At 44.5% G+C, this 25,259-nt stretch overlaps 1 protein-coding gene across 2 annotated transcripts in view; it reads right to left on the bottom strand.

Moving 5' to 3' along the window:
• The window catches only part of SRF (serum response factor), a 157,211-nt gene that overhangs the window by 110,576 nt on the left and 21,376 nt on the right, over positions 1 to 25,259 (bottom strand). For both annotated transcript variants that reach the window (XM_030195700.1, XM_030195701.1), the window contains exon 2: positions 19,404 to 19,670. In XM_030195700.1, the coding sequence (XP_030051560.1) occupies positions 19,404 to 19,670 (267 nt within the window). The remainder of the gene's footprint in view (positions 1 to 19,403; positions 19,671 to 25,259) is intronic.

Here is a 25,259-nt window from a genome sequence, read left to right as displayed (position 1 = left end):
CAGGTGTATGTGCTGGGACCGCTGCCTTTTAACATATTTAAAATGACCTATGGTATTGGAGGAATAAGCTCCATGAATTAATGCTCTGGGAAGCCAGGGCGGCCCACGGCAACCCAAAAAGAATAAAGAATTTTCTCAATATATGGAATGCATATTTGCGAAATATCTCCCATAAAGCGAGAAGTGCTGTACTTCACAAAATGTTTGACTTTAATGAATCTGTTACTAATGTTTAATCATCAATAAAAAATGACCTAGAGATGGGAGTAACTAGTGAGATAATTAAATCTGCTGATGACACAAAGTTACTCAAACTGGTTAAATCATGGGAGGATTGTGAAAAATTACAAGAGGACCTTACGAGACTAGGAGACTGGGCGTCTAAATGGCAGATGACGTTTAATGTGAGCAAGAGCAAAGTGATGCATGTGGGAAAGAGGAACCCAAATTATAAATACGTCATGCAAGGTTCCACGTTAGGCGTCACAGACCAAGAAAGGAATTTAGGTGTTATCATTGATACATTGAAACCTTCCGCTCAGTGTGCTGCTGTGGCTAAGAAAGCAAATAGAATGTTAGGTATTATTAGGAAAGGAATGGAAAACACAAATGAGGACATTATAATGTCCTTGTATCACTCCATGGTGCAACCGCACCTCAAATATTGTGTTCAATTCTGGTCGCCACATCTCAACAAAAGATATACTGGAATTAGAAAAGGTGCAGAGAAGGGCAACGAAAATGATAAATGGGATGGGATGACTTCCCTATGAGGAAAGGCTAGGGCGGATAGGGCTCTTCAGCTTGGAGAAAAGGCGAGTGAGGGGAGATATGATAGAGGTCTATAAAATAATGAGTGGCGTTGAATGGGCAGATGTGAAGCATCTGTTTACTCTTTCCAAAAATACTAGGACTAGGGGGCATGTGATGAAGCTACAAAATAGTAAATTTAATACGAATCGGAGAAAGGTTTTCTTCACTCAACATGTAATTAAACTCTGGAATTTGCTGCCAGAGAATGTGGTAAAGGCAGTTAGCTCAGCGGGGTTTAAAAAGGGTCTGGACAGCTTCCTAAAGGAAAACAGAGACCATTATTAAATTGACTTGGGAAAAATCCACTGCATATTTCTGGGATAAGCATCATAAAATGTATTGAGCTTTTCTGGGATCTTGCCAGGTATTTGTGACCTGGATTGGCCACTGTCGGAAACAGGATACTGGGCTTGATGAACCTTTGGTCTGTCCCAGTGTGGCAATACTTATGTACTTATGAGAGCTTGGCCAGTGACAGAAGCACCACAGATCTACCACCTGTAGGAAGGTAGAGAAAAATACTGGATTGTTTCATGGAGAATAGCAGCTTATGCAGTGATGTAATTGGTGGAATTCAGTTTTCTCTATCCCCATCTGCTGGTAGGAGGGGTAAAACAAACTATTTGTTCAGAATAGCGTGGGCCGTCATCAAGAAACACTTCTTACAATTACTGGGAGTTTTAAGGGACATCAGGGCAAAAATAGCCCAAGCAAAATCACATGGCTCAATTTTTTGTTTTTTTTTTAATAAAAAAAAAAAGTACTTGTTCGGATGCTCACCCTAAGAGGGCCGACGGAGCAGCAGACAAAATAAACCAACCTTAAAACGTGCCAGAAACTCTAGGGAAGGTACCAGAAAGTAAAGAAAAAGTATACCAAGAAAAAAACCAAACGAGATGCAACTGCTCAGTGGATGAATGAAAAACAGCTAGTCTTGCTAGCTTATGTTGGGCAGAAGGCACCCATACATGTACAGTGCAGTGCTGCCAAAGACTTCAGAAGAATCCAGAACACTGGGTAGTGCCTGCGCCAGGGCAGGCTCTGTCGGATGACATCACCCATATTTGCTAAGTAGTGCCCTGCTTGTCCTCAGAACTGTCAATTACAAAATCCTTTTATATCCACTTAGTCATTAAGCATCATGCTATCTTAGAAAAATGGAGGAAAAGCCTCAAGTGATTCAGTTATTCACTCAACGGCCTTCAACTTTACAGAGCACTCACTCATCATTGGCATAAAAACCTCCATAAATTCTTATGGTCTCTTTAATTTTAATCCTTAATGCTTTTGAAAAAATTTTTTTGTTTGTTTTTTCATCCTATATAATAAAACGCACCTCCAACATTCTGAAGCTGACTACATGGCTGAGGCATTCCTGCTCTCTGTATCCATCTCCTGAATTGACATCACGTACTTCCGGGTTCGTCACAAGCAGCAGTGACCAACCACACGAGGTTTCTCGGCTTCAGAATGTTGGAGGTGCATTCTATTAAATAGGATTGGTCAGTTCCTTGAAGCACAGCCAGAGCTCAGCGTCCTGCACAGTAACGCTCAGACACCAGAGAGAGAGGGGGGGGGGCTGACACCTGAGAGGTGGGGGGGGGAGGGGGAGGTATCTCTGTCACACACACACACGCTCTCTCTCACACACTCTCTCTCTCAGTCAATGTCTTTCTCTCTCTCACTCTCACACAGTCTCTCACACACTCTGTCTCACATTGTATCACATTCACTCTCTGTGTCACACAGTCACTCACACACTCAGTCTCACAGAGAGTCTGTGTCTCACACACACTCTCTCTCTCGCACACACTGTATCTGTGTGAAACACACTCTCTCACACTGTGTTACATACGCACTTGCACACACTCTCATTCTCACACACTGTCTCTCACAGACACACTCGCACTCAGATTCACTCTCTCACACACACACTCGCACATTCACTCTCTGTCTCACACACAGTCACTCTCACATACACTCTTTCAAACATACACACTCCGAGGAAAACCTTGCTATCGCCCGTTTCATTTGTGTCAGAAACGGGCCTTTTTTACTAGTTTCTTAATATATAGAAACTTCCCTACTTCAAAGATAAGTTTCTATTTATTAAGAAATAAAAATACTAAAAACGAAATTTTCAAAAGCATTAAGGATTAAAATGAAAGACAAGAATTTATGGAAGTTTTTATGCCAATGATGAGTGAGTGCTCTGTAAAGTTGAAGGCCATTGAGCTGTGAATAACGGAGTCACTTGAGGCTTTTCCTCCATTTTTCTAAGATAGCATGATGTTGCTTAATGACTAAGTGGATATAAAAGGAGTTTTATAATTGATAGGCTTTGGAAGTACATATATCCTTTTTTTGGCTCAATTATTAAAGTTGTCCTCAGAACTGACCACAACCCAAAAATCATTGTTTACCAGCCGAGGGCCTATATAACACCCAACAGGGGACACCACTCATCACTTGTACATGAAGTAATGGGAGGCTAATCACACATTTTCATCTTACTGACATATAAACTGAGTTCTCTGTAAGTAATTGTTTTAGTCTATCAGTGATACTAGAGACGTGATGATTCATTTATACATTATATTATATATTTTATATTTTTCTGTGTTATGTTTGTGCTTATATTTATTAATATTTCACCAGAAACTTTTATTGTTGATAATCTATGTCTGTTTTAAAAGCAATAGCAATATCTTATGTTTTTAAATTTTGTATATTATATAGTTTTTATGAGTTTGATATTTTATAATTTGAGTTGTTTGTTTGTTATAGCCCCTGATGCAGCCCTCTGTGGGCGAAACACGGCCTGTGTCGGGCAACTTTCTTATATATGATATCTCTAATAAAATCCATTGGATGTCACTTTGATCTGCTCGTTTAATCTCCATACAGGGTGACAGGAATTTAGATCCCACAGATTGTTTACACACTGGAAGAATACAGTTGGAGGGTAAAGTATATACATAAGAACATAAGTATTGCCATACTGGGACAGATCAAAGTTTCATCAAGCTTAGCATCCTGTTTCTCAACAGTGGCCAACTCAGGTTACACATACCTGGCAAGATCCCTAAAAAGTACAATACATTTTATGTTGCTTATCCTAGAAATAAGAAGTGGATTTTCCCCAAGTCCATTTTAATAAATGGCTTATGAACTTTTCTTTTAGGAAACTATCCAAACCTTTTTTAAACCCCGCTAACTGCTTTTACTACATTCTCTGGCAAAGAATCCCAGAGTTTAATCACATGTTGAGTCAAGTAGTAATACCTAACATTCTATTTGCTTTCTTAGCCGCTGCTACACACTGAGCAGAGGGTTTCAACCTATCAACAATGACACCTAGATCCCTTTCCTGCTCAGTGACTCCTAATGTGGAACCTTCCATCACATAACTATAGTTTGGGTTACTCTTTCCCAACATGCATCACTTTGCACTTGCTCACATCATCTGCCATTTAGATGCCCAGTCTCCCAGTCTTGTAAGGTCCTCTTGTAATTTTTCATAATCCTCTTGCAATTTAACTCTGAAAACCTGTTTAGTCAGCAAGCTTAATTACCTCACTAGTTACTCCCATCATCATTAATAAATAAATTTTTAAAAACAGCGTTCCCAGCAGACCCCTAAGGAACCCCATTATCTACCCTAATCCATTGAGAATACTGACCATTGAGCCCTACTCTATCTTTTAACCAGTTTTTAATCCACAATAAAACACTACCTCCTATCCAATGACTCTCCGATTTCCTCTGGAGTTTTTCATGAGGTATTTTGTCAAATGCCTTTTGAAAATCCAGATACACAATTGGGCTCATTTTCAAAACAGAAAAGAGTCTAAAAAGTGGCATAAAGCAGCATTGATGCTTTTCTTACAAACACGTCCAAATCAGTATTTTTGAAACCCATTTCTACACGTTTTTCTATGAAGCCGGTCAGAAGTACGTCCAAATCTCAAGGTGGTGTTATCAGGAGCGTGTTCAGGAGGGGGACATGGGCATTCCTAAGACTTAGACGTTTTTCAGCATACTGGAACAAAACAAAAACGACCAGGACTAAAACCAAGACGTTTTGAGCTAGACCTGTTTTTAGAACGAATAATGCACAAAAAGGTGCCCTAAATAGCCAGATGACCACTGGAGGGAATCAAGGATGACCTCCCCTTATTCCTCCAGTGGTCACTAACCCCCCCCCCCCCATCCCTCCAAAAATGTGATGAAAAACATTACTTGCTAGCCTCAGATGTTATACTCAGGTCCATTAGAATAAAATGCAGGTCCCTGGAGTAGTGGTGGGTGCAGTGCACTGCAGACAGGTGGACCCAGGATCATACCTCCCCCTACCTTACATTTGTAGAGGAAACTGTGAGCCCTCCAAAACTCATCAGAAACCCATTGTACCCACATATAGGTGCCCTCACCTGTAAGGGATATTGTAATGGTGTACAGTTGGGGGTGGTGGGTTCTGGGGGGCTCAGCACACAAGGTAAGGGAGCAATGGCGAGATGTGTACCTGGGACCATTTTATGAAGTCCACTGTAGTGCCCTCTAGGGTGCCCTATTGATGTCCTGGGATGTCAGGGGGACCAGTCTACTAAAAATGCTACATCCCAATGGCTTGATTTTGTGCGTTTTGCACTTGGATGGTTTTTTTTTCGAAAATGGACCAAAAAACAAAACGTCCAAATCACAAAACGTTCACAACCGTATTTTCAAAAAAAAAAAAAAAAAAAAAAGACAGACATTTTTCTCTTTTGAAAATGACCCCTTCTTTCCTATTTGGATTTGGGACTTTTTCGCAAAACGTTCAAAGTTGGACTTAGATGTCATATCGAAAATGCCCCTCCACATCAACTGGCTCACCTTTATCCACGTGTTTTGTTCACCTCTTCAAAGAAATGTAGAAGATTGGTGAGGCAAAATTTCCCTTGACTAAATACAAGTTGGTTTTGTCTCATTGAACCATGATTTTGAATATGCTCTAATTTTGTTCTTTATAACAGTATCTACCATTTTGACCGGCCCAGACATCAGGCTCACCAGTCTATAATTGCCCAGATCACCTCTGGAAAACTTACTAAAAAAAAAAAAAAAAAAAAAAGTCAGCGTTACATTGGCCACCCTCCAATCTTTTGGTACCATGATCGAATTTAAAGATTAGGTAAAATTGTGTGTTACCTAATATCTTTCTTTCCTTTAGCCACAACAGATGAATCCAGTAACTGGTGGGTTGTGTCCATCTACCAGCAGGTGGAGATAGAGAACTTAAATTGAAGTGAGTGATACTGGATGATCAGCCCCTTCAGTAACCAGCATATGTCTCTCTCATCACAAAGCAGAAATGAAATATGAAACCAAAACCTTCACCTACAATGCACCAACAGGTGCAAAAAAAAAAAAAAACGTAGCTCATGGCAGACTGACAAAACAGCTACACTAACTTCTGTCTGTCCAATTTTTCAATCATTTTTCCTTCTGTTAAATTTCTTCAAAACAATCCAGACCGTAAAGGAACAGAACACTGTAGACAAGCCGCGCAACAGAGAACGCAGGGAGGGATCCTGGATTAATCTACTGTGGCTAAAGGAAAGAAAATCATCAGGTAAGACAAAAATTTTACCTTCCTTTGCGCATGCAGCAGATGAATCCAGTAACTGGTAGGATGTACCAAAGCAATCCCTAGAGAGGGAGGGAAACCATCACTGCCCACACTAACACAGCTGCTCCAAAAGCAGAATCAGAGGAGGCTCTACGTGGATACAAACCAAGTTTGCATATTACACTGGTAAACGGCATTTTTGTTACAAAGAATGTGAATGGTGTTCTTAGCTAAGTCATGGGTGCTGAATTCGAAAATGAAATCAGTTTTTGCCTATTGGGCTCAGTTTTCTTGTGGCACGTTACCCTTTTTATAAAAATCCTTGAAAACGCTGCATTTTGGTACCCTGCTGTGAAGGCCACCGAGAGGGGGGGGCCCGGTGCCAGTCCCACCCGCCCTCTGACCGTCTGCCACCGGGCCGGCCCCCTGTATTTAAATCACCGCGTGGTGCCGACTCTACCTCTCACCTCCCTGTGAGGCGGAACTCATCCCTTCGGGTCTCCTTCCCTCCCTGTATCCCGCCCTCGGGGGAGCAGCAGCAGCAGCGGCGGCCTTGTCCTGGGCCTGGCCAAGTTTCTCAGCGGCCCTGCTGCTGTGGATTAATTTAATTCAGCAGTTGTAATTGTTGGAAAAACAATTGAAATATACTAGAAATTACAATACAAAACCCTTAGTTTAGAAAGCCACCACCAGGAAATAAGGAAGGTTTGGCAACATTGCCCATGAGTCATGCTCGAACATGTTCAAACACATTCTGTTGCGTCAGTTGCCACCTGTATCTCAGCACTGAGAGTTCAGTCAACAATTGCTGTTGGAAGTGACTGCTTGTAGTTCTACGTTTGTGAAGGTTTGTGTTTTGTGTCATTTCAGAAGAAATGCCTCATACCTGTGCAAATAGCCCAAATTCTTTTTGTTATATCTGTGGAGAGTTTACTCTGAAATCGCAAAAACGAAAACTTAATCCTCTTGTAAAAAAGTGCTACGAACTATATTTCGGGTGTAAGTTTGGTGAACAGGACCGCAAATGGGCTCCCCACATTTGCTGTTTGATGTGTGTTACACTCCTGACAGGCTGGTTAAAAGGAAGACATCGCATGCCCTTTGCTGTTCCCATGATTTGGAGAGAACCAATGGATCACACAACAGACTTATTTCTGTCTGACAAAAATAGCAGGAATCACCTCGAAAACAAGGAAAACTGTGCAATATCCTAACTTACCATCTGCTATAAGACCTGTATGTCACAGTGAAGAATTGCCAGTACCTCCTGAGAATTTGATAGTGAGTGAAGATGAATACAGTGATGAACATGCAGAAGACAGAGAAGGGGAAATGCATACCGACCCATCCTTTCAGGACCTCTGTGACTCAAACGTGCCCCACTTTTGACACAAGGGGATCTCAACGATCTTGTTCGTGATTTAAATTTGTCGAAGCAACAGGCTGAGCTTTTAGGTTCGAGATTAAAAGGATGGAATCTTCTTTCTTGTGATATGAAAGTGAGTGTTTTTCGTGACCGACATGCTATTTTTTCTGAATATTTCTCCAAGGAAGGTGACATGGTCTTTTGTAATGATATTGAATCCGTTAGAACGGTTCCACCAGGACATTTCTCAAATGGAAAAGCGTTATCAAGGCAAATGGAATGCCGCAATGTTGTCCGACTACTGCTGGACCTTACGGAGAGACGTTCCCGAGGCAAAGTACCACAGGAAATCAGGAAGGAAATCTTTTTAGGTATGTTTCTTCACTTCTCTTTACTCTTATGTTGCTTATATCTTTGATTTCTTTGTGAACTGACAGTTTTTTTTTTGGAACTCTTGTAGCAGAAGAGTCATTTTGCCAGATACATATAATAGCTACATACGCCGACACAAACATTTATAAAAACCATTATCACATGAAAACTGAGGCTGATACAGAAATTCTGAAATGAGATCTGGATTCAGGGAAGAATTATCTTCCAGAAAATGTATGTTTTGTTCTTGTTACAGAAAAAAAGTTTTTTTTTGTAGACCAGTGTTATTGGTGCCGCGACCAATCCGGAGTCACCAAGATGACACGAACTCTGTCGCCCGATCCTGTGCAGGACCCTGCCTAAAAGCAGCCACGGAGGAAAGACGTAAAGTAGAACTAACTCAGGCCATGGCAGGAGCAGCGCGTCCATCCCAGCGGACCCGGCTTCTTTCCTTCTGCTGAAGAAAGGCACCTTGGCATTGGCCCGAATCTGGCCCATGTTGCCAACAGGTCCATCACCGGTGTGCCCCATTTCTGGCAAGTGAGGCGAAATGCCTCCTCAGATAATTCCCACTTGGCCGGACCCAGGAAATGCCAGCTGAGGAAATCCGCCTGCACGTTGCACTGCTCCACAATGTGAGACACCGAGAAAAACTCAAGTTAGCCTTCCTCCTACTCCAGCTTCCTTCACTTCACTTTTTAACCATGTTGGCAGTCGTCTGGCCTCCTGTCCTCCTTTTTTAATAAAACGGAATACAACTGGCCTGGGCTTCCAGGATGGTATTTTTGAACAGCATCCACGACTGATGTAAATTCTTGACCTTTGCAGCTGCTCCTAAGTTTTTTGTTTTTTTTTGTCACCATTCTTCTCATTTTGTCATAGTCTCCTCTTTGAAACTTAAATGCCAACGTACTGGATTTCCTGTGTGTTCGCCAGAGCCAATATCAAATCATATTATGATCACTGTTATCAAATGGCCCTAGCACCATTACCTCCTGCACCAGATCATGTACAGGACTAGGTCTAGAATTTTTCCTCCTTTACCAGCTGCACCATAAAGCAGTCCTTGATTTCATCAAGGAATTTTACCTCCCTAGCATGCCCTGTTACATTTACCCAGTCAGGTACAAGGATGTCATTCAGTGAAACATAAAAGCTATTTACATAGCTATGCCTAGTACTTAAGTAGCAAAAAACAGGGATGAACAAAACAAATATGAACACTTTGAAACGAAGACCAAATGCATTTGTTTCATAGCACAAAGTTGTTAGAGTGAAATCAAATCAATTTCCAGCATAAAAAAAGAAATCTATTTCTATTACCAAAGAAAACTTACACAAGCATATGACCCCAATAAGCTTCTTTGCTCTAGCAGGAAACAAATGTGCATACTCCCAACCTCTGCTACACAGTGAACAGAATGTAGAAATATATCCAAAAGCATATGACATATGGACACTTACACCCAGAAAACGTTTCTGTGGACCCTCTGAGCCATCTTAGCTTCAGTTCTACATAATCTTTAAGGTTTTTAACATGTCTGTCCACTACTGAACTTATCTCCAACCTCCACCTCCTTCAAAATTACCTGGACTTCTTTATACTGCCTGAGGTCAGAATGATTTTCTTTTAAGTCTATTTCAATTACCCAATTTCTCTTACCTCTCAGCTATGTCCCCCGATCATCCACCCAGACAAATGTAACAATAGTTTCTGCAGCCCTGTTCCAAGATTTTCACATAGAAACCTAAAAAAATGAAGGCAGATAAAAGACCAAATAGCCTGTCATCAGCCCATTCATGCCATCTACTATCCCTTTCTCACCCTTAGAGATCCTATGTACTTGTCCCAAGCTTTTCTGAATTCAGATATATTTGTTTCAACCACCTCCACCAGGAGGACATTCCATGAACTCACCCTTTCTGTGAAGAAATACTTCCTTAGGTTATTCCTGAGTTTGTCCTCTTTCACCTTCATCCTATGCCCCCTTGGTCCAGAGCTTAATTTCTCCTGTGCATTTATGCCACAGAGGTGTTTAAATATCTATCGTATCTCCCCCTCTCCTGCCTTTCTTCTAAAGTATGCATATTGAGATCTTTAAGTCTGCTCCAATACTCTTATAACGATAACTAGTGACCATTTTAGTAGCCATGTTTTATAAAATCTCCCGAGTCCCTGCTTTAAAATACAGGAGGGAGTAAAACCACACGTTACACTAGAAGATATAGCATATTTTAGTACACAATACATGAGGCACTGGACAATGATAGACTTGTAAAAATACAAGCAACTGCTGAGTTTTGACACGTTAGCATCTGAAATCCTGAATGCCAAAAGACATGAGTTCAAGCTGGGACCTATTATTTATAAATGTATTCTGATGTGTTTTCTATTTAAGTGAATTTGAAATACTTTTCCAAAATATGAATATCAAAATGAACCAACACCAAAATGTTTCCATTTGCTGATCTTGCATCCCCCCTTTCTCCTCCCTTTCAGGCAGCACCAAAGTCAGAGACAGCTGCAGCTTATAAGGAATGTGTGGGGCCCAGCCAAGGATGCCAGCGAGAAAAACTTCACCTTATATAGACATGGAGGCAGAATCAAATTTTTATCAATGAGATTGAGGAGGGATCTCACAGTTCAGCTTCAGCAGCCAGCAACAGTAACAATCATTACACATAAAACAAAAAGGAGTGCTGGTGGGGAGGAATCCCTATGGTATATTTCTGTCCTCTGCAACACAGAGCTAGTTCACATTATTTTAAAACATAGAAAATAGTAAGAAAAAAAAAAAAAAAAGATGCTGCCCATCATTGTGGTTTCACATTTAAAAAAGTGAGGAAAGCAGCTGCATGAATAGGGCTTTTGCATCCTGTGCCACAGGATGGTATTCAGGAGAGATCAGGGTTGCTCAGGCAGTATCTCCCACTGTACTGCAACTCCTGGCTATTCAACCTTTCATTTGCAGACCTTCACATGAATATCTGACTCTTTCTGCATTCATTTTGACCTAAGAAGAAGGTCATGAGCAGAATTAGAGCTGGCTGCTGTTATTGCAGTGCTTACATAATTTAATTTATATTGTGTGAATGAATTTAGTGTACATTTTGGTACAATATGGTAATTTGCTAAAGCAAAACCTAAAAAATATAGATTTTTGTATAACTGATTTATATATTTATCCACCAATTGGTCTTATGCTTTTCCACCAAGCCTTGCTGCTGCATCAATACGCAAATAAGGGCTTGATACAATAAGCCATGTCATTAGAACTGTGCACTAAGTTTCAGCATTCTAACACACATGGTTTTAAAAAAAAAAAAAAAAAAAAAAAAATACATTACTCCCAATGCAATAACTAATGGCATTAAAATAACATTTTTAAAATCATCAGCGCACACAGCTGAGGAAATCTGCAGAAGTTTGCTGCATTGTGAGTAAAATGTCCCTGACAGTGCATCAGTGATGATTTCCACTGGGAGTAACACATTTTAAAAAGGTCATCCACCACAGACTCCCCAAACTCCACACAAAATCTTTATCCACACTTTTATCACCTCTCGCTTAGACTACTGCAACTTGCTTCTCACACTTTTCCCACTAAGCCAAATCTCTCCAATCTGTTCAAACATTCTGCTGTACAACTTATATTCCATCAGTGTCGCTATGCTCATATTAGCCCTCTCCTCAAGTTACTTCATTGGCTCCCTATCCATTTCAGTAAACAGTTCAAACTCCTCTTACTGACTTACAAGTGCATTCACTCCGCAGCTCCTCAGTACCTCTCCACTCTTATCTCTCCCTACACTCCTTCCTGGGAACTCCGTTCATTGGGTAAATCTCTCTCATCTGTCCCATCTCCTCTATTCCCTTTATCGTGCTGAACAATATACCTGGAATAAACTTCCTGGGTTAGTACATCAAGCTCCAGCTCTGGCCATCTTCAAATCTAGGCTTTTTTTTTTTTTTTTTTTAACCTAACCCCTACTCACTTGTTCAGTACCCATGCCAGTTGTAGAATTCCCAACTTAAGTAAAATGAAAATACAAACCTGTAGCAGGTATTCTCCGAGGACAGCAGGCTGATTATTCTCACAACTGGGTCGTCGTCCGCAACGGCCCAGGAGACTGGGGAAAAAATTGCAGAGCAAAAATAAAGAAACTTCTAGAACTCTGCGTCACGCAGGCCGAACACACCGTGCATGCGCGAACGGCTTCCTGCCCGCGACGTGAACGTGCCCTTTCTCTGTTAAATAAAAAGCAAAAAGGAGAACTGAGATAACTCCAAAGGGGAGGAGGGTGGGTTTGTGAGAATAATCAGCCTGCTGTCCTCAGAGAATATCTGCTGCAGGTATGTACCTTCATTTTCTCAGAGGACAAGCAGGCTGTATTATACTCACAACTGGGGTATCCCTAGCAACCAGGCTCACTCAAAACAATGAACATTGGTCAATTGGACCTCGCAACGGCGAGGACATAACACAGATTGACCTGAAACCATACTGAGAGTGGAGCCTGGAACAGAACAGAAATGGGCCTAGGAGGGTGCAGTTGGATTCTAAACCCCGAACAGATTCTGCAGCACTGACTGCCCAAACTGACTGTCACGTCGGGTACCCTGCTGAAGGCAGTAGTAAGATGTGAATGTGTGGACTGATGACCACGTTGCAGCCTTGCAAATCTCTCCAATGAAGGCTGACTTCAAGTGAGCCACTGACGCAGCCATGGCTCGAACATTATGAGCCGTGACATGGCCCTCCAAAGTCAGCCCAGCTTGAGCGTAAGTGAAGGAAATGCAATCTGCCAGCCAATTAGAGATGGTGTATTTCCAATGGAGACTCCCCTCCTGTTGGGATCAAAAGAAACAAACAACTGGGCAGACTGTCTGTAGGGCTTAGTCCGCTCCACCTAAAAGGCCAATGCTCTCTTATAGTCCAAGGTGTGCAACTTGTCCTCACCAGGGCGGATATGTGGACGGGGAAAAATTTGTTGGCAAGACAACTGAATGGTTCAGATGGAAATCAGACACCACCTTTGGCAAGAACTTAGGGTGAGTGCGGAGGACTACTCTGTTACGATGAAACTTGATATAAGGTGCATGCATTTACGAGCTGAAGTAACAGCCACCAGGTCAAGTACTTCAGATGGCAGGAATTCAGTGGCTCAAAAGGAGCTTTCATCAGCTGGGTGAGAACGACATTGAGATCCCATGACACTGGTGGAGGTTTGACAAAAGCAAACTCTCATGAAACGAATTACTAAAGGTTGTCCAGAGATAGACTGACCTTCTACACGTTGATAAGCACTAACTGCACTAAGATGAACCCTTACGGAGTTGGTCTTGAGACCAGACTCTGATAAGTGTAGAAGGTATTCAAGCAGGGCCCGTGTAGGACAAGAAAAAGGATCTAGGGCCTTGCTGTCACACCAGACGGCAGACCTCCACCATTTGAAAGAGTAACACTTTTTCGGGGAATCTTTCCTGGAAGCAAGCAAAACTCAGGAAACACCCTCTGAAAGACCTAAGGAGGCAACCTCTAAGCTCTCAACATCCAGGCCGTGAGAGCCAGAGACTGGAGGTTGGGATGTAGAAGCGACCCCTCGTTCCGAGTGATGAGGGTCAGAAAATACTCCAATCTCCACGGTTCTTCGGAGGACAATTCCAGAAGAAGAGGGAACCAGATTCGACGGGGCCAAAAGGGCGCAATCAGAATCATGGTTCCGCAGTCTTGCTTGAGCAAAGTCTTCCCTACTAGAGGTATGGGAGGATACACATACAGAAGGCCTGTCCTCCCCAATGAAGAAAGGCATCTGACACTAGTCTGTCGTGGGCCTGAAGTCTGGAACAGAATTGAGGGACTTTGTGATTTGTCCGAGTGGCAAAAAGATCCACTGAGGGGGTGCACCACGCTCGGAAGATCTTGCGGATAACATCTATGTTCAGTGACCACTCGTGAGGTTGCATGATCCTGCTCAACCTGTCGGCCAGACTGTTTACACCTGCCAGATACGTGGCCTGGAGAAACATGCCATGATGGTGCGCCCAAAGCCACATCTGGACAACTTCCTGTCACAGAAGGCGAGATCCGGTGCCCCCCTGCTTGTTGGTGTAATACATAGCAACCTGATTGTCTGTCTGAATCAGAATGATTTGGTTGGACAGCCGATCTCTGAAAGCTTTGAGAGCGTTCCAGATCGCTCATAATTCCAGGAGGTTGATCTGAAGATCTTTTTCCTGAAAGGACCAAGCTCCTTGAGTGTGAAGTCCATCTACATGAGCTCCCCACCCCAGGAGGAATTCATCCATCGTCAGCACTTTCTGCGGTTGAGGAATTTAGAATGGGCGTCCCAGGGTCAGATTGGATCGAATGGTCCACCACTGAAGGGAGCTGCAAAAGTCGGTAGAGAGATGGATTACATCCTCTAGATCCCTGTGGCCTGGCACCACTGGGACGCTAAGGTCCACTGAGCTGATCTCATATGTAAGCGTGCCATGGGAGTCACATGAACTGTGGAAGCCATGTGCCCTAAAAGTCTCAACATCTGCCGAGCTGTGATCTGTTGAGACGCTCGAGTCAAGGACACTAGAGCCAGGAGATTGTCTGCCCTTGCCTAGGGAAGATAAGCTCAAGACGTCCTGTCCAACAGAGCTCCAATGAACTCCAATTTCTGAACCGGGACAAGGTGGGACTTCGGATAATTGATTACAAACTCCAGTAGCTCTAGCAGTCAAATAGTCATCCGCATGGACTGTAGAGCGCCTGCCTCCGAGGTGCTCTTCACCAGCCAATCGTCGAGATAAGGGAACACATGCACTCCCAGTCTGTGTAGCGATACTGCAACAACTGCCAGGCACTTTGTAAAGACCCTGGGTGCAGACGCGAAGCCAAAGGGCAGTACACAGTACTTCAAGTGCTGGGTTCCCAACCGAAATCGAAGATACTTCCTGTGAGCTGGGAGTATCGAAATGTGAGTATAGGAATCCTTTAAGTCCAGAGAGCATAGCCAGCTGTTTTCCTGAATCATGGGAAGAAGGGTGCCCAGGGAAACCATCCTGAACTTTTCTCGGACAAGGAATTTGTTCAGGGCCCTTAGCTCTAGGATGGGACGCATCCCCCCTTTTCTTTTGCACAAGGAAGTACCTGCAATAGAATCCCAGCCCTTCTTCCCCTGGTGGAACGGGTTCGACCGCATTGTTTAATAGTAGTAGTAGTAGTATTGGCCTTTAGAAAGGCAGAGTGTTTCTCTGCAAGTACCTGCTTGTGCTGGGAGCTGAAGGACTGAGCTCCCGGTGGGCAATTTGGAGGCCTGGATACCAGATGAGAGTGTATCCTAACCGGACTATTTGAAGAACCCACCTGTCGGAGGTTATAAGAGGCCATCTTTGGTGAAAAAATATCAACCTCCCCCCGATCGGCAAGCCATCCAGCACGGACACCGTTTCTGTGGCTATGCTGCACTGGAGCCAGTTAAAAGCCCGTTCCTTACAGAGCCACAGTAGTGGCGAAGAAAATTATCCTCCGAGAATGGATTACAAATAAAAGCACCTACTTTACAGCAGTGGCGTGGCTGCATGATGGACTTTATGAAATTTGAACGACGACTGGCAGAACTTCACCATGACTCCAGTTTTACAGAGAAAGATTTCTTCAGAATTTGGCATCCATTTTGGCAGACAATACCTAAGGGGGGCAGGAATCGTATTCTCAATCTCTAATGACTGATGACAAGAGACTAGAGGCTGCTTAAGGCCAAGAGGCTTCGTTGGCCTTAAGCAGTGGACCAGCAAGCTAGGCTTGGGACCTGCTGCACCAGCTTGAACAACTTTTACCATTTACTAGAGGAAGGGAAAATACTGGAGAATTCTATGAGGCACTAAACCTATATACCAGTCATTGGAAAACTGGTACAAAAGTTAACCTAAGCAACCTCCCGGGGTGGGGTAGATAGAGGGTTGGGCAATTTTGGGGGGGAGGGGGGGGGGAAGGGGTTAGAAATAGGGGAGGAGAGAGAGAGAGTTTGATTTGGTTAATAGTTATACAGTTTAATTTGGTAGGTGATGATAAAAGTTAGACAAGGTGGTATGTTTCCTAGGAATCTTGTTGTCTAGCACATAAGTAGATGAGATCAGTAGTAGAATAAGCAATGTGCGAGTGTATACGTTGGTACAAAGTAACAATGTTCAAGTAACATGTAAATCACCTGTGAATATATGTAAAGGAATGATAATTTCCAATAAACAAATTGAAAATAAAATAAAAGCCCGTTCCTTGCTTTTGCTGGGGAGCCCTAGGGGCCTTAGGTGCACGCCGTTGACGGGAACGAGCATGCTGGGACTGAGCCTGAACAGGCTGCCGAGAAGTAGGAGTGTACCTACGCCTGTTGTAGGAATAGGGAGCACTCCTCTTCCCTCCAAAAAACCTCCTAGAAGAGGAGGTGGTAGCAGAAGATGCCCGGCGGGAGAGGGAATCCATAGCATCATGGTGCTTTTTGATCTGATCGACCATGTCTACTTTTTCTCCAAAAAGATTATCCCCCCGGCAAGGAACATCCACCATTCTCTGCTGGGTCTTATGATCCAAGTCAGAGACACGCAGCCATGAGAGTCTGCGCATCACTATACTTGAGCAGCTACTCGGGATGCCACATCAGAAGTGTCGCAAGACCACCTGACCAGGAATTTATGACACGCCTTCTGCTGCCTGACCACCTGGTGAAAAGGTTCTGCAAGCTCCAGAGGAAGTGCTTCAACCAAACTGGACAGTTGCCTCACCGAGTTCCGCAAGTGGATGCTCGTGTAGAGCTGGTAAGTTTGGATCTTGGCGACGAGCATAGCGGCCTGATACGTTCTCCTCCCAAAAGAATCCAAGGTCCTAGATTCTCTGCCTGGGGGCATAGAGGCATAGTCTCTAGTGCTCTTGGCTCTTCTGAGAGCAGAGTCCACCGCCATGGAATCGTGAGGAAGTTGGGCCTTCACCATTACAGGCTCTCCATGGACTCTGTACTGGGGCTCGGATTACATACATACATACATATATACACACATACACATAGAATGTTTCTGCCAGGTACTTGTGATCTGGCATGGCCACTGCTGGAAACAAGATATTGGGCTAGACGGACCATTGGTCTGACCCAGTACAGCTGTTCCTATGACTCCTATTCTGACATTAGGCAGAAGAGGGCTTGTGGCGGTGTCCCACCAGACCCTCCACATACAAGTTGTTCTCCTCAGGATCCAGTGCCAATAAGGAAGTGAAGTGAATCCAGACTGCCCCAATTTGACTGCCCCTATCGGACCGACCGTTCACTTGTCTATTAGATTGTAAGCTCTTTGAGCAGGGACTGTCTCTCTTTGTTAAATTGTACAGTGCTGCGTAACCCTAGTAGCGCTCTAGAAATGTTAAGTAGTAGTAGTAGTGACAGGCCTGCCAGAACATGCAGATTACCAGCAAATACTTCTTCTCCTCCCTTAGGGGGATGCTTGGGGTCCTAATCCAGGTCTGAAGCAGTATCCTCCAGGAGACAGCAGCTCCACCAGGTTCTCTTTGACCTCTGCTGCCTCCAAGCTGGGCCCCATCAGGCCTGGGATACCTTGCTGCCCAAAGTGTGGCCCCCAGCAGGTCCTGCTGCCTAGAGTCATCCTCTTTAACCAGCAGGACAACCTGATGAAGACAGTCTGCACTTGGGGCTCCCACAGACTAGAAGTTAAATGAATATGAATATGGGCTCTGCTCCGCCCCCTCCACCCAAATAAAATGGGTCCTCCCGGCTCAAAAACCTGTTGGTGCTGCTCTGGCAGCTAAGATAGGAGAGCTGAAGGAAAAATGGCTGTCATTCCCACCAAACGTTATCAGGACCATAGGTCTCGCGAGAGAGGCAGTACTGGGACCAGCAGCCTCCCAGCTCCCCCCCCCCCCCCCCCCCCCGGGACAGTTTCCGTAATCAGAAATGACCCATCAAAGCCAGAGCAAAGGTAGCTGACAGATGTACTAAGCTGTCAGCTCCTGTATGCAGCACAGCACTGGCCAGATATAGCTGATCGTGTGGCTGGTCTTGTGCCAACCTGCCGGACCCTTACCAACCCGAGACTTATGGAGCCCCCATAGGTTCCCCAAGCTCCACCAGGTGTGAACTTTTCTCCCACTTTTTTTTGGAGAACCAGCACCCCCCCACACACACAAAGGCAGGGACCAAGACAGAGGTCATCTAAACACCAGCAGGTGATGGCTTAGTGCTGTGGAGACCAGGCTCTATGCTCAACCGGACTGGGTCAATGGACCAAGGACATTAGGCTCAACCACTGAGTGTTGGCCTTAAGCAGTGGTTCTCCTGTGGAGAGATTACCTTCTGTGGGTGTTTGCTTCGTTGGCCTTAAGCAGTGGACCAGCAAGCTAGGCTTGGGACCTGCTGCACCAGCTTGAACAACTTTTACCATTTACTAGAGGAAGGGAAAATACTGGAGAATTCTATGAGGCACTAAACCTATATACCAGTCATTGGAAAACTGGTACAAAAGGGACACAACCCAATGTTCCAACTGGTATAGCAAGGACAATAAAGAAATCAGCATTACTACAGTAGTCATTCTATAAGAGACAGTAGGTTTAATGGCAAAAAAGGTGTGTATTAAGGACAGTTCTTTGGTGCTGCAAAATGGTGCTAAGCTACCATGGCGGGGGGAGGGGTAGGTATCAGTTAGGGAGTGGCTTAATGGCTAGTGTAGTGGGGCTTTGATCCTGGTAACCTGGGTTTAATTCCCACTGCAGCTACTTGTGACCTTGGGCAAGTCAACCCTCCATTGTCCCAGGTACAACAAACTTAGATTATGAGCCTTCTAGGGACAGAGATAAGTACCTGTATATAATGTGTACAGCACTATGTACGTCTAGTAGCGCTAGAGAAATGATTAGTAGTAGTAGTGATCAGGACCAACAAATTTCTTGAGAGGCTTCTAGCACGGTGAAAACAAGAATATCTAGTACAATTCAGTCTATACACCCTGTGCCACCCCATGCTCTCAACTCCCTTCAACAGTGTCCACATGAATAAATGCCTCCCCATGACACAGAGCAAAAAGTTTGTTTCAACTTACCTGGTTATTTAAATAAACCCTTCTTTTTTTTGGTGCTCTCTCTCTCAGGGGTCCCTCTACAGCATATTATTGTAAACCGCTTTGCTACATTTTTCAATGCAATTTTGTTAAATAAAATAGTAAATTGAAGGAAGTTACTGTACCTTTGTTTCTCCACTGCTATCAGACTCAGATACTTGATAAGTGAGATCTGTCTCCTCAAATCCAGTTGCACTCATGCGCTGATCCATAGTTGGGTCCGAACGAGGTGGCGAGTCTGGAGAATTCAAGCACGTCTGGATTAATGCCTTTCCTGTCTCACTGGTGATCATGGGCTGGAGTTTCCTTGTAGCAAAAGTGTACACATGGCCAGTTTCACTTGCCACCAGTAGCAAAACCTGAGTCCCTGTTAAGGTGGACAGTTCATAGGCCTGCAGGACAGAAGAAATACTATGGGTAAAGTGTTGTGTGCTTAGGCAATAAGGAGAAATTAGATCTTACCTGATACATTTTCTTTCCATTAGTCCTTCCCACTATTCCAGAACCTGTGGTATAGTTGTGTCTATCAACCAGCAGGTGGAGACAGAGAACTAAAAACAGAGCTAAGACATCTCTCGTGGCATCCAGTCCAGATTTTCAATATTTATATAGACAAACAGTATGGAGAAACTCAGCACACACAACAACCTTAAACAACTTGCAAATCTAACAATCAGATGAGCAAACATGTGTGGACCTCCCTCATCTCTGGACAATTTGTAGTGAACAAGAGATAAAAGTCAAAGAAAACTAATAGGCAATCGACCCAGCATGGAAATTTAAAAAAAGCATCAGACTTCACCACTAAAATAAAGCTTTTAATTATTTGTCTATTATTTTAGAGGTGAATAAATCAAACAACATTCAATTTTACCTACAGTCTGCTTCTTTTATTCCATGAACAAGAGATATGCAGGAAGCACTATGCATGGTGACAGTCGTTATCTGTCCCATTACTAAACATCTCAGAAACCTCAGGTGGGCCTCTGGAATAATGGGAAGGACTATAATTTCTCCTTCCATTACATAGTTTCTCATTATTCCAGAACATGTGGGATGTTCAAAAGCAATCCCTGGAGTGGTTGAGATCCTGGTGCCACTGCCCTAAATATGCCGCACAGTCCACCCTGTAATGTTTGACAAAGGTAGGTAGCATTCATCATGTTGCCACCCTAGATGTCACTGTACGCCTCATAAAATAAGCGTTTTAAGGTCTGAGGAGCCTGCTTCCCTGCAAGCAAATGAAGCTGGCACGATAGTCTCCTTTAGCCATCTAGCAATTGTTGGCTTGGAAGACATAAGGCCAAGCCTCTGGTTTACCAAAAAAAGCACAGTCTGTCTAATTCAAGTTTCAAGAAATATTATTAAGCTTCTTCATCCTCTCTCTGAAAGGACAAACTGCACAAATTACTCGAGATGAAATGCCAATAACATTTTCGGAAGAAAAGAAGGAACCGTGCGAAGGGAGACCCCTATCTCCGAAAAGCAAAGAAAGGGATCCCGCCAAGACAGCCTGACGGTCTGAAACCCTATGCAGAACCAACAGCTACCAAGAACGTTGCCTTAGGCACAAGACCTTTCAAGGAGGCCCTTCTGGAGTGGACTCAAAGAAGGCTTCTGAAGAGCCTGAATGATTAAGTTAAGGTTCCACTCTAAACACGGTGTACGAAAGGGAGGCCACAAGTGGCCTGCTTCCCACAATAATCGTCCCCTAAAACAGGCCAAAGCTGCAACCTGAACTTTTAGAGAACACAACACCAATCCTTTGTGAAGGCCTGTCTGGAGAAATGCTAGGATGTGCACAATCTGAACACAGAAGGGAGACTGTCCGTGCTTAAAACACTAGCCCTCAAACGTCCTCCACATCCTTGTATATGCCATAGATGTAAGGCATTTCCAAGCCTGAAGCAAGGTAGCAATGACAATCAGAGTAAACTTTTCATCTCAACTGAGTCCTTTCGATGGCCAAGCTGTAAGACCAAAGGGGCACAGATCCCCCATGAGCACCAGACCTTGCTTCAGTAGGCCATGTACCTATGGAAGAAGACGACCCTACGGCTTCTGAGGCCAATCTGGGAATAAGAGAATTATTCAACCCTGGTGCTTCCTACCATGGGCTAAGGAGGGAAGACAGACGTGTCTCCAGTCAGGGCTGCAGTAGGGCATCGAACCCCATCAAGCCCAGTTCTTTCCAGCAACTGAAAAACTTGGGTACATTGGCATTCTTTTTCATTGCCATCAAATCCAGAAGCAGAGAACCCCATTAGTCCACTATCAGCTGAAAACCCTGGCTGGATAGTTCCCATTCTCCCAGGTCAAAGGAGTGCCTGCTGAGAAAGTCTGCCTCCACATTCAAGGATTCCACAATGTGAGCTGCTCACAAACAGAGAAGATTTTTCTATGTCCAACTAATGAGGCCACGTCCACCGCCAGACAACTGTGGATCCTGCCTTGCTCATTGTATAAGCCACCACCATCATATTGTCGGAGAACCCTTGGACCAGGGCCCTCCGCCAGAAAGGGACCAAAGTCGCATAAGGCATTCCTCACAGTCCTGAACTTCAAGCGAATTACTGACCACAGAGACTCCCGATCTGTCCAGGTGCCCTGTGCCAGATGTAAATGAGCTCCCCAATCTGACCTGCTGGCATCCGTCACCACCTCCCATTGTGCTATCAGAAAGAGCTGAGACGGTCAATTTCTGGGCAACCACTACCACCTGCATATTCCATCTGGCAACCAGCATCCGAGGAGGATGAAGGTCATGTTTCTGCGACCCCAGAGAACAGCGGCTGAAGAGATTCCTTTAACAGCCACATATGAGCCCTTGCCCATGGCACCACTTCCACTGGCACTGTTATTGACCCCAGAACCTGGACCTGTCTTGACTAAGATGACAATGAATCTGTTGAACCAGCTACAACCTCCTGTACTCCTTGAGGAAGACCCTCTGTTGTGCTGTGCTTAATAAAATGCCCAGATACTCCAGCGTCTGCAATGGAGTTAGTCTGCTCTTCTTGAAATTGATCACCCAATGACTGCAGAAGATGGGACACCTCTGTCTGTCACCGCCATGCTGTCTGAATAGGACACACGAATGAGCCAATCATCAAGATACGGGTGGGAACTCCGATTCTACTGAAGGAAGGCCACTGCCACAACCTTGGTAGACATTATCAGAGTCTTGGCGAGACCAAACGGCAAAACCCTAAATTGGAAGTAAAGGCCCAGCACTGCAAAACACAGAAACTACTGATGCAGCAGCCATATGGATATATGCAAGTATGCCTCCTTGAGATCGAGGACAGTGGAAAATTCTCCCACTTGGAGTGGAGGAGTGGCCTAGTGGTTAGGGTGGTGGACTTTGGTCCTGGGGAACTGAGGAACTGAGTTTGATTCCCACTTCAAGCACAGGCAGCTCCCTGTGACTCTGGGCAAGTCACTTAACCCTCCATTGCCCCATGTAAGCCGCATTGAGCCTGCCATGAGTGGGAAAGCGCGGGGTACAAACGTAACAAAAAAAATAAAAAGCTAGAATTGCTCTTAGTGTGTCCACGTGAAAGCAGGACACTCTAAAGCAGCGGTTTAGACATTTGAGATTTAAAACCGGACAAAAGGTGCTTTCTTTTTTTTGACCAATGAAGTAGACAGTATTTGCCATGTTTCTATTCGACCTGTGGACGTGGAACAATGGCCTAGAGCGCCAGCAAGGAATCTACAGTGGCCTGAACCTAGACTGCCTTGGTTCCCTTTTGACAAGGGGACTGCACGAAGAGAGAAGTGACTGCGTGGGAAAATGCAAACTTGTAACATTCTGTAAGAATATCCAGAACCCACTGGTCTGATGTGATTGTGGCCCAGTCCTGAAACTCCTGGACATCCTCCCACCAGAGAAAGAGTGGGCCAGCCTTGCATCATTGCAAAGCTCTGGAAGCACTGGGCACTCTGACAGAGGAGGACTGCCCATCTTCATAAAAAGAAGACTGGCATGCCTGAAAGTGGGACTGCTGACCAAATTACTGACAAGGCTGATACAGTCTGCTGTCTCAAAAGTGAACGCCCCCTGAAGGCAGAACGCAAAAGTTTTGGCTTACCCTCTATTAACGTGTGGCTTAGTTTCACCCAGTTCTTCCACCAAGTTACTGAGATCTTCTCCAAACCAACCACTGCCCCAAAAGGGCAGTTTAAATAGATATGACTGATGCATTCGCTGCCCAATGCTGCAACCAGGAGCTGCTGATGTGCTGGTGCCAGCCAAAGACATACTGTGGGCTGTAACCAGTCATAAATGGCAACCAACAAGTAGGTCAAACTTGCTTCCAGCTGGACACTGTGGCACCCATCTTGTGTTGCCAACTGCTAATACCACTTCAGGCATGCTCTTGCCACAAACGAGCTGCACACTGTCGCTTGCAGGCCCAAGGAGTTCACTTCAAAGGCTTGTTTCGGTGAGCCTTCTAACTTCAAATCCTGTAGGTCTTTTAGGACAATGCCCCCTTCCACCAACAAGGTGGTCATCTTAGTCACCATAGTAACCAGAGAAGCTGCAATTATCTTTCGCCTCCAGAATGGGTAGAGGCGCGTCACGGGTCTTCCCACTCTCAGCCCTGTATCTGGTGAGACCCATTCTGCCACAAACAACCTCAGTACTTTTATATCATCCCCCTCCTTGGGGTGGGGGGAGCTCTCCCTCCTCTAACAGCTCCTTCAACCTCTAAATAGACCTAAGCCAAATCAGATAAGGAGGGAGAAGCAGAGAGTACCTCATCTGCCCACTCATGAACATCTAAAAGAGATCTCTTAGGAGCCAAAGGGTAGTGGGACTGTCCCTGCTTCAGTAAACAGGCCTAGTATAAGAGCAATATAAACTCTAGAGAAAACAAAGATCCTGATACAACTGAATGCTCAGTCAGGCCTTGAGGCTGTAAAATGGCAGCTATGCTCCGCGTGTGATCAGAGGTTGTTCCTGACTGCCAGCACCAACAAAACTGTGCCTGTTCTGACACTGTCCTGAATCAAACTGTGCACTGACCCTGCCAGAGAGCCCGGACCCCACCATATTCAGATGGTGCATCAAATCCAAAGATGTGCTACCACCAACCATTTCTTTCATGTCTTGTGGGATTCCTGGCTTGCATACACTGCAACACACTGACACTGGCCAGCAGGTCCCACAGTAGGAACACCACTCAACTGCCTCCACAGGAGTCAGCATTCAGCCCGTCACAAACAGCACAACATGCCCCTAAAGTTGAATCAGGATCCCTAACCTGCACTAAGTAGAACTTGCAGCCCTCCAAGCAGTTCCAAGTCAAGATTTAGTCAGATTTACCACTGCTGGCTGCTCCCCTCAAGCTCACAGTCTGAAGCCTTAACCCAGATGAGAAAGTATCAGTCCTGATTCTCTGTACCACGCTCCCCAGTAAACATCCCATTCCCTTCCTCCTTTTCTCTTTCCTACTGTGGGTTAAGAACTGGTTAAAAGATAGAAAACAGAGTAGGGTTAAATGGTCAAATGTCAGGTGTTGTGACTGGGCTAGATAGACCATTGGTCTGACCAAGTATGGCTGTTCTTATCTTTCCCTTTTTTTTTTTTTTTTTTTTTTTAAGGTTGTTGTGCTGGAAAAAGGAAAGCTCCACAGGAAACAGGGGAGAGGTAAAGGGAGGGAAGAAGTAAAGCAAGGCACTAGAGACAAGAATCTTAAGACCTCCAGATACGGCACTGCAGACTCAAGCCACCTGCAAAGCTCAACTGGGGACCGGTTGACTGACTGGACCAGGAGCAAGGCACTCAAAACCAGAAACTGAAAAGTGTGTCCCTCCACCTGCTGGAAATAGAAAATACCAAGGAGTGGGACTGGATGCCAAGAGAGATAGGTCTCAGCTCAGTTTTGGGTTATGTCCATTTGTTGGTTGATGGACAACTATCCCACAGGTTCTGGAATAGCAGGAAGCTAAGTAATGGAAAGAGGTTACCTACT

This window comes from Microcaecilia unicolor, chromosome 3 (genome assembly GCF_901765095.1).
Source record: "Microcaecilia unicolor chromosome 3, aMicUni1.1, whole genome shotgun sequence".
In the NCBI taxonomy this organism is placed as follows: Eukaryota; Metazoa; Chordata; class Amphibia; order Gymnophiona; family Siphonopidae; genus Microcaecilia; species Microcaecilia unicolor.
This window is presented reverse-complemented; position numbering and strand designations above follow the sequence as displayed.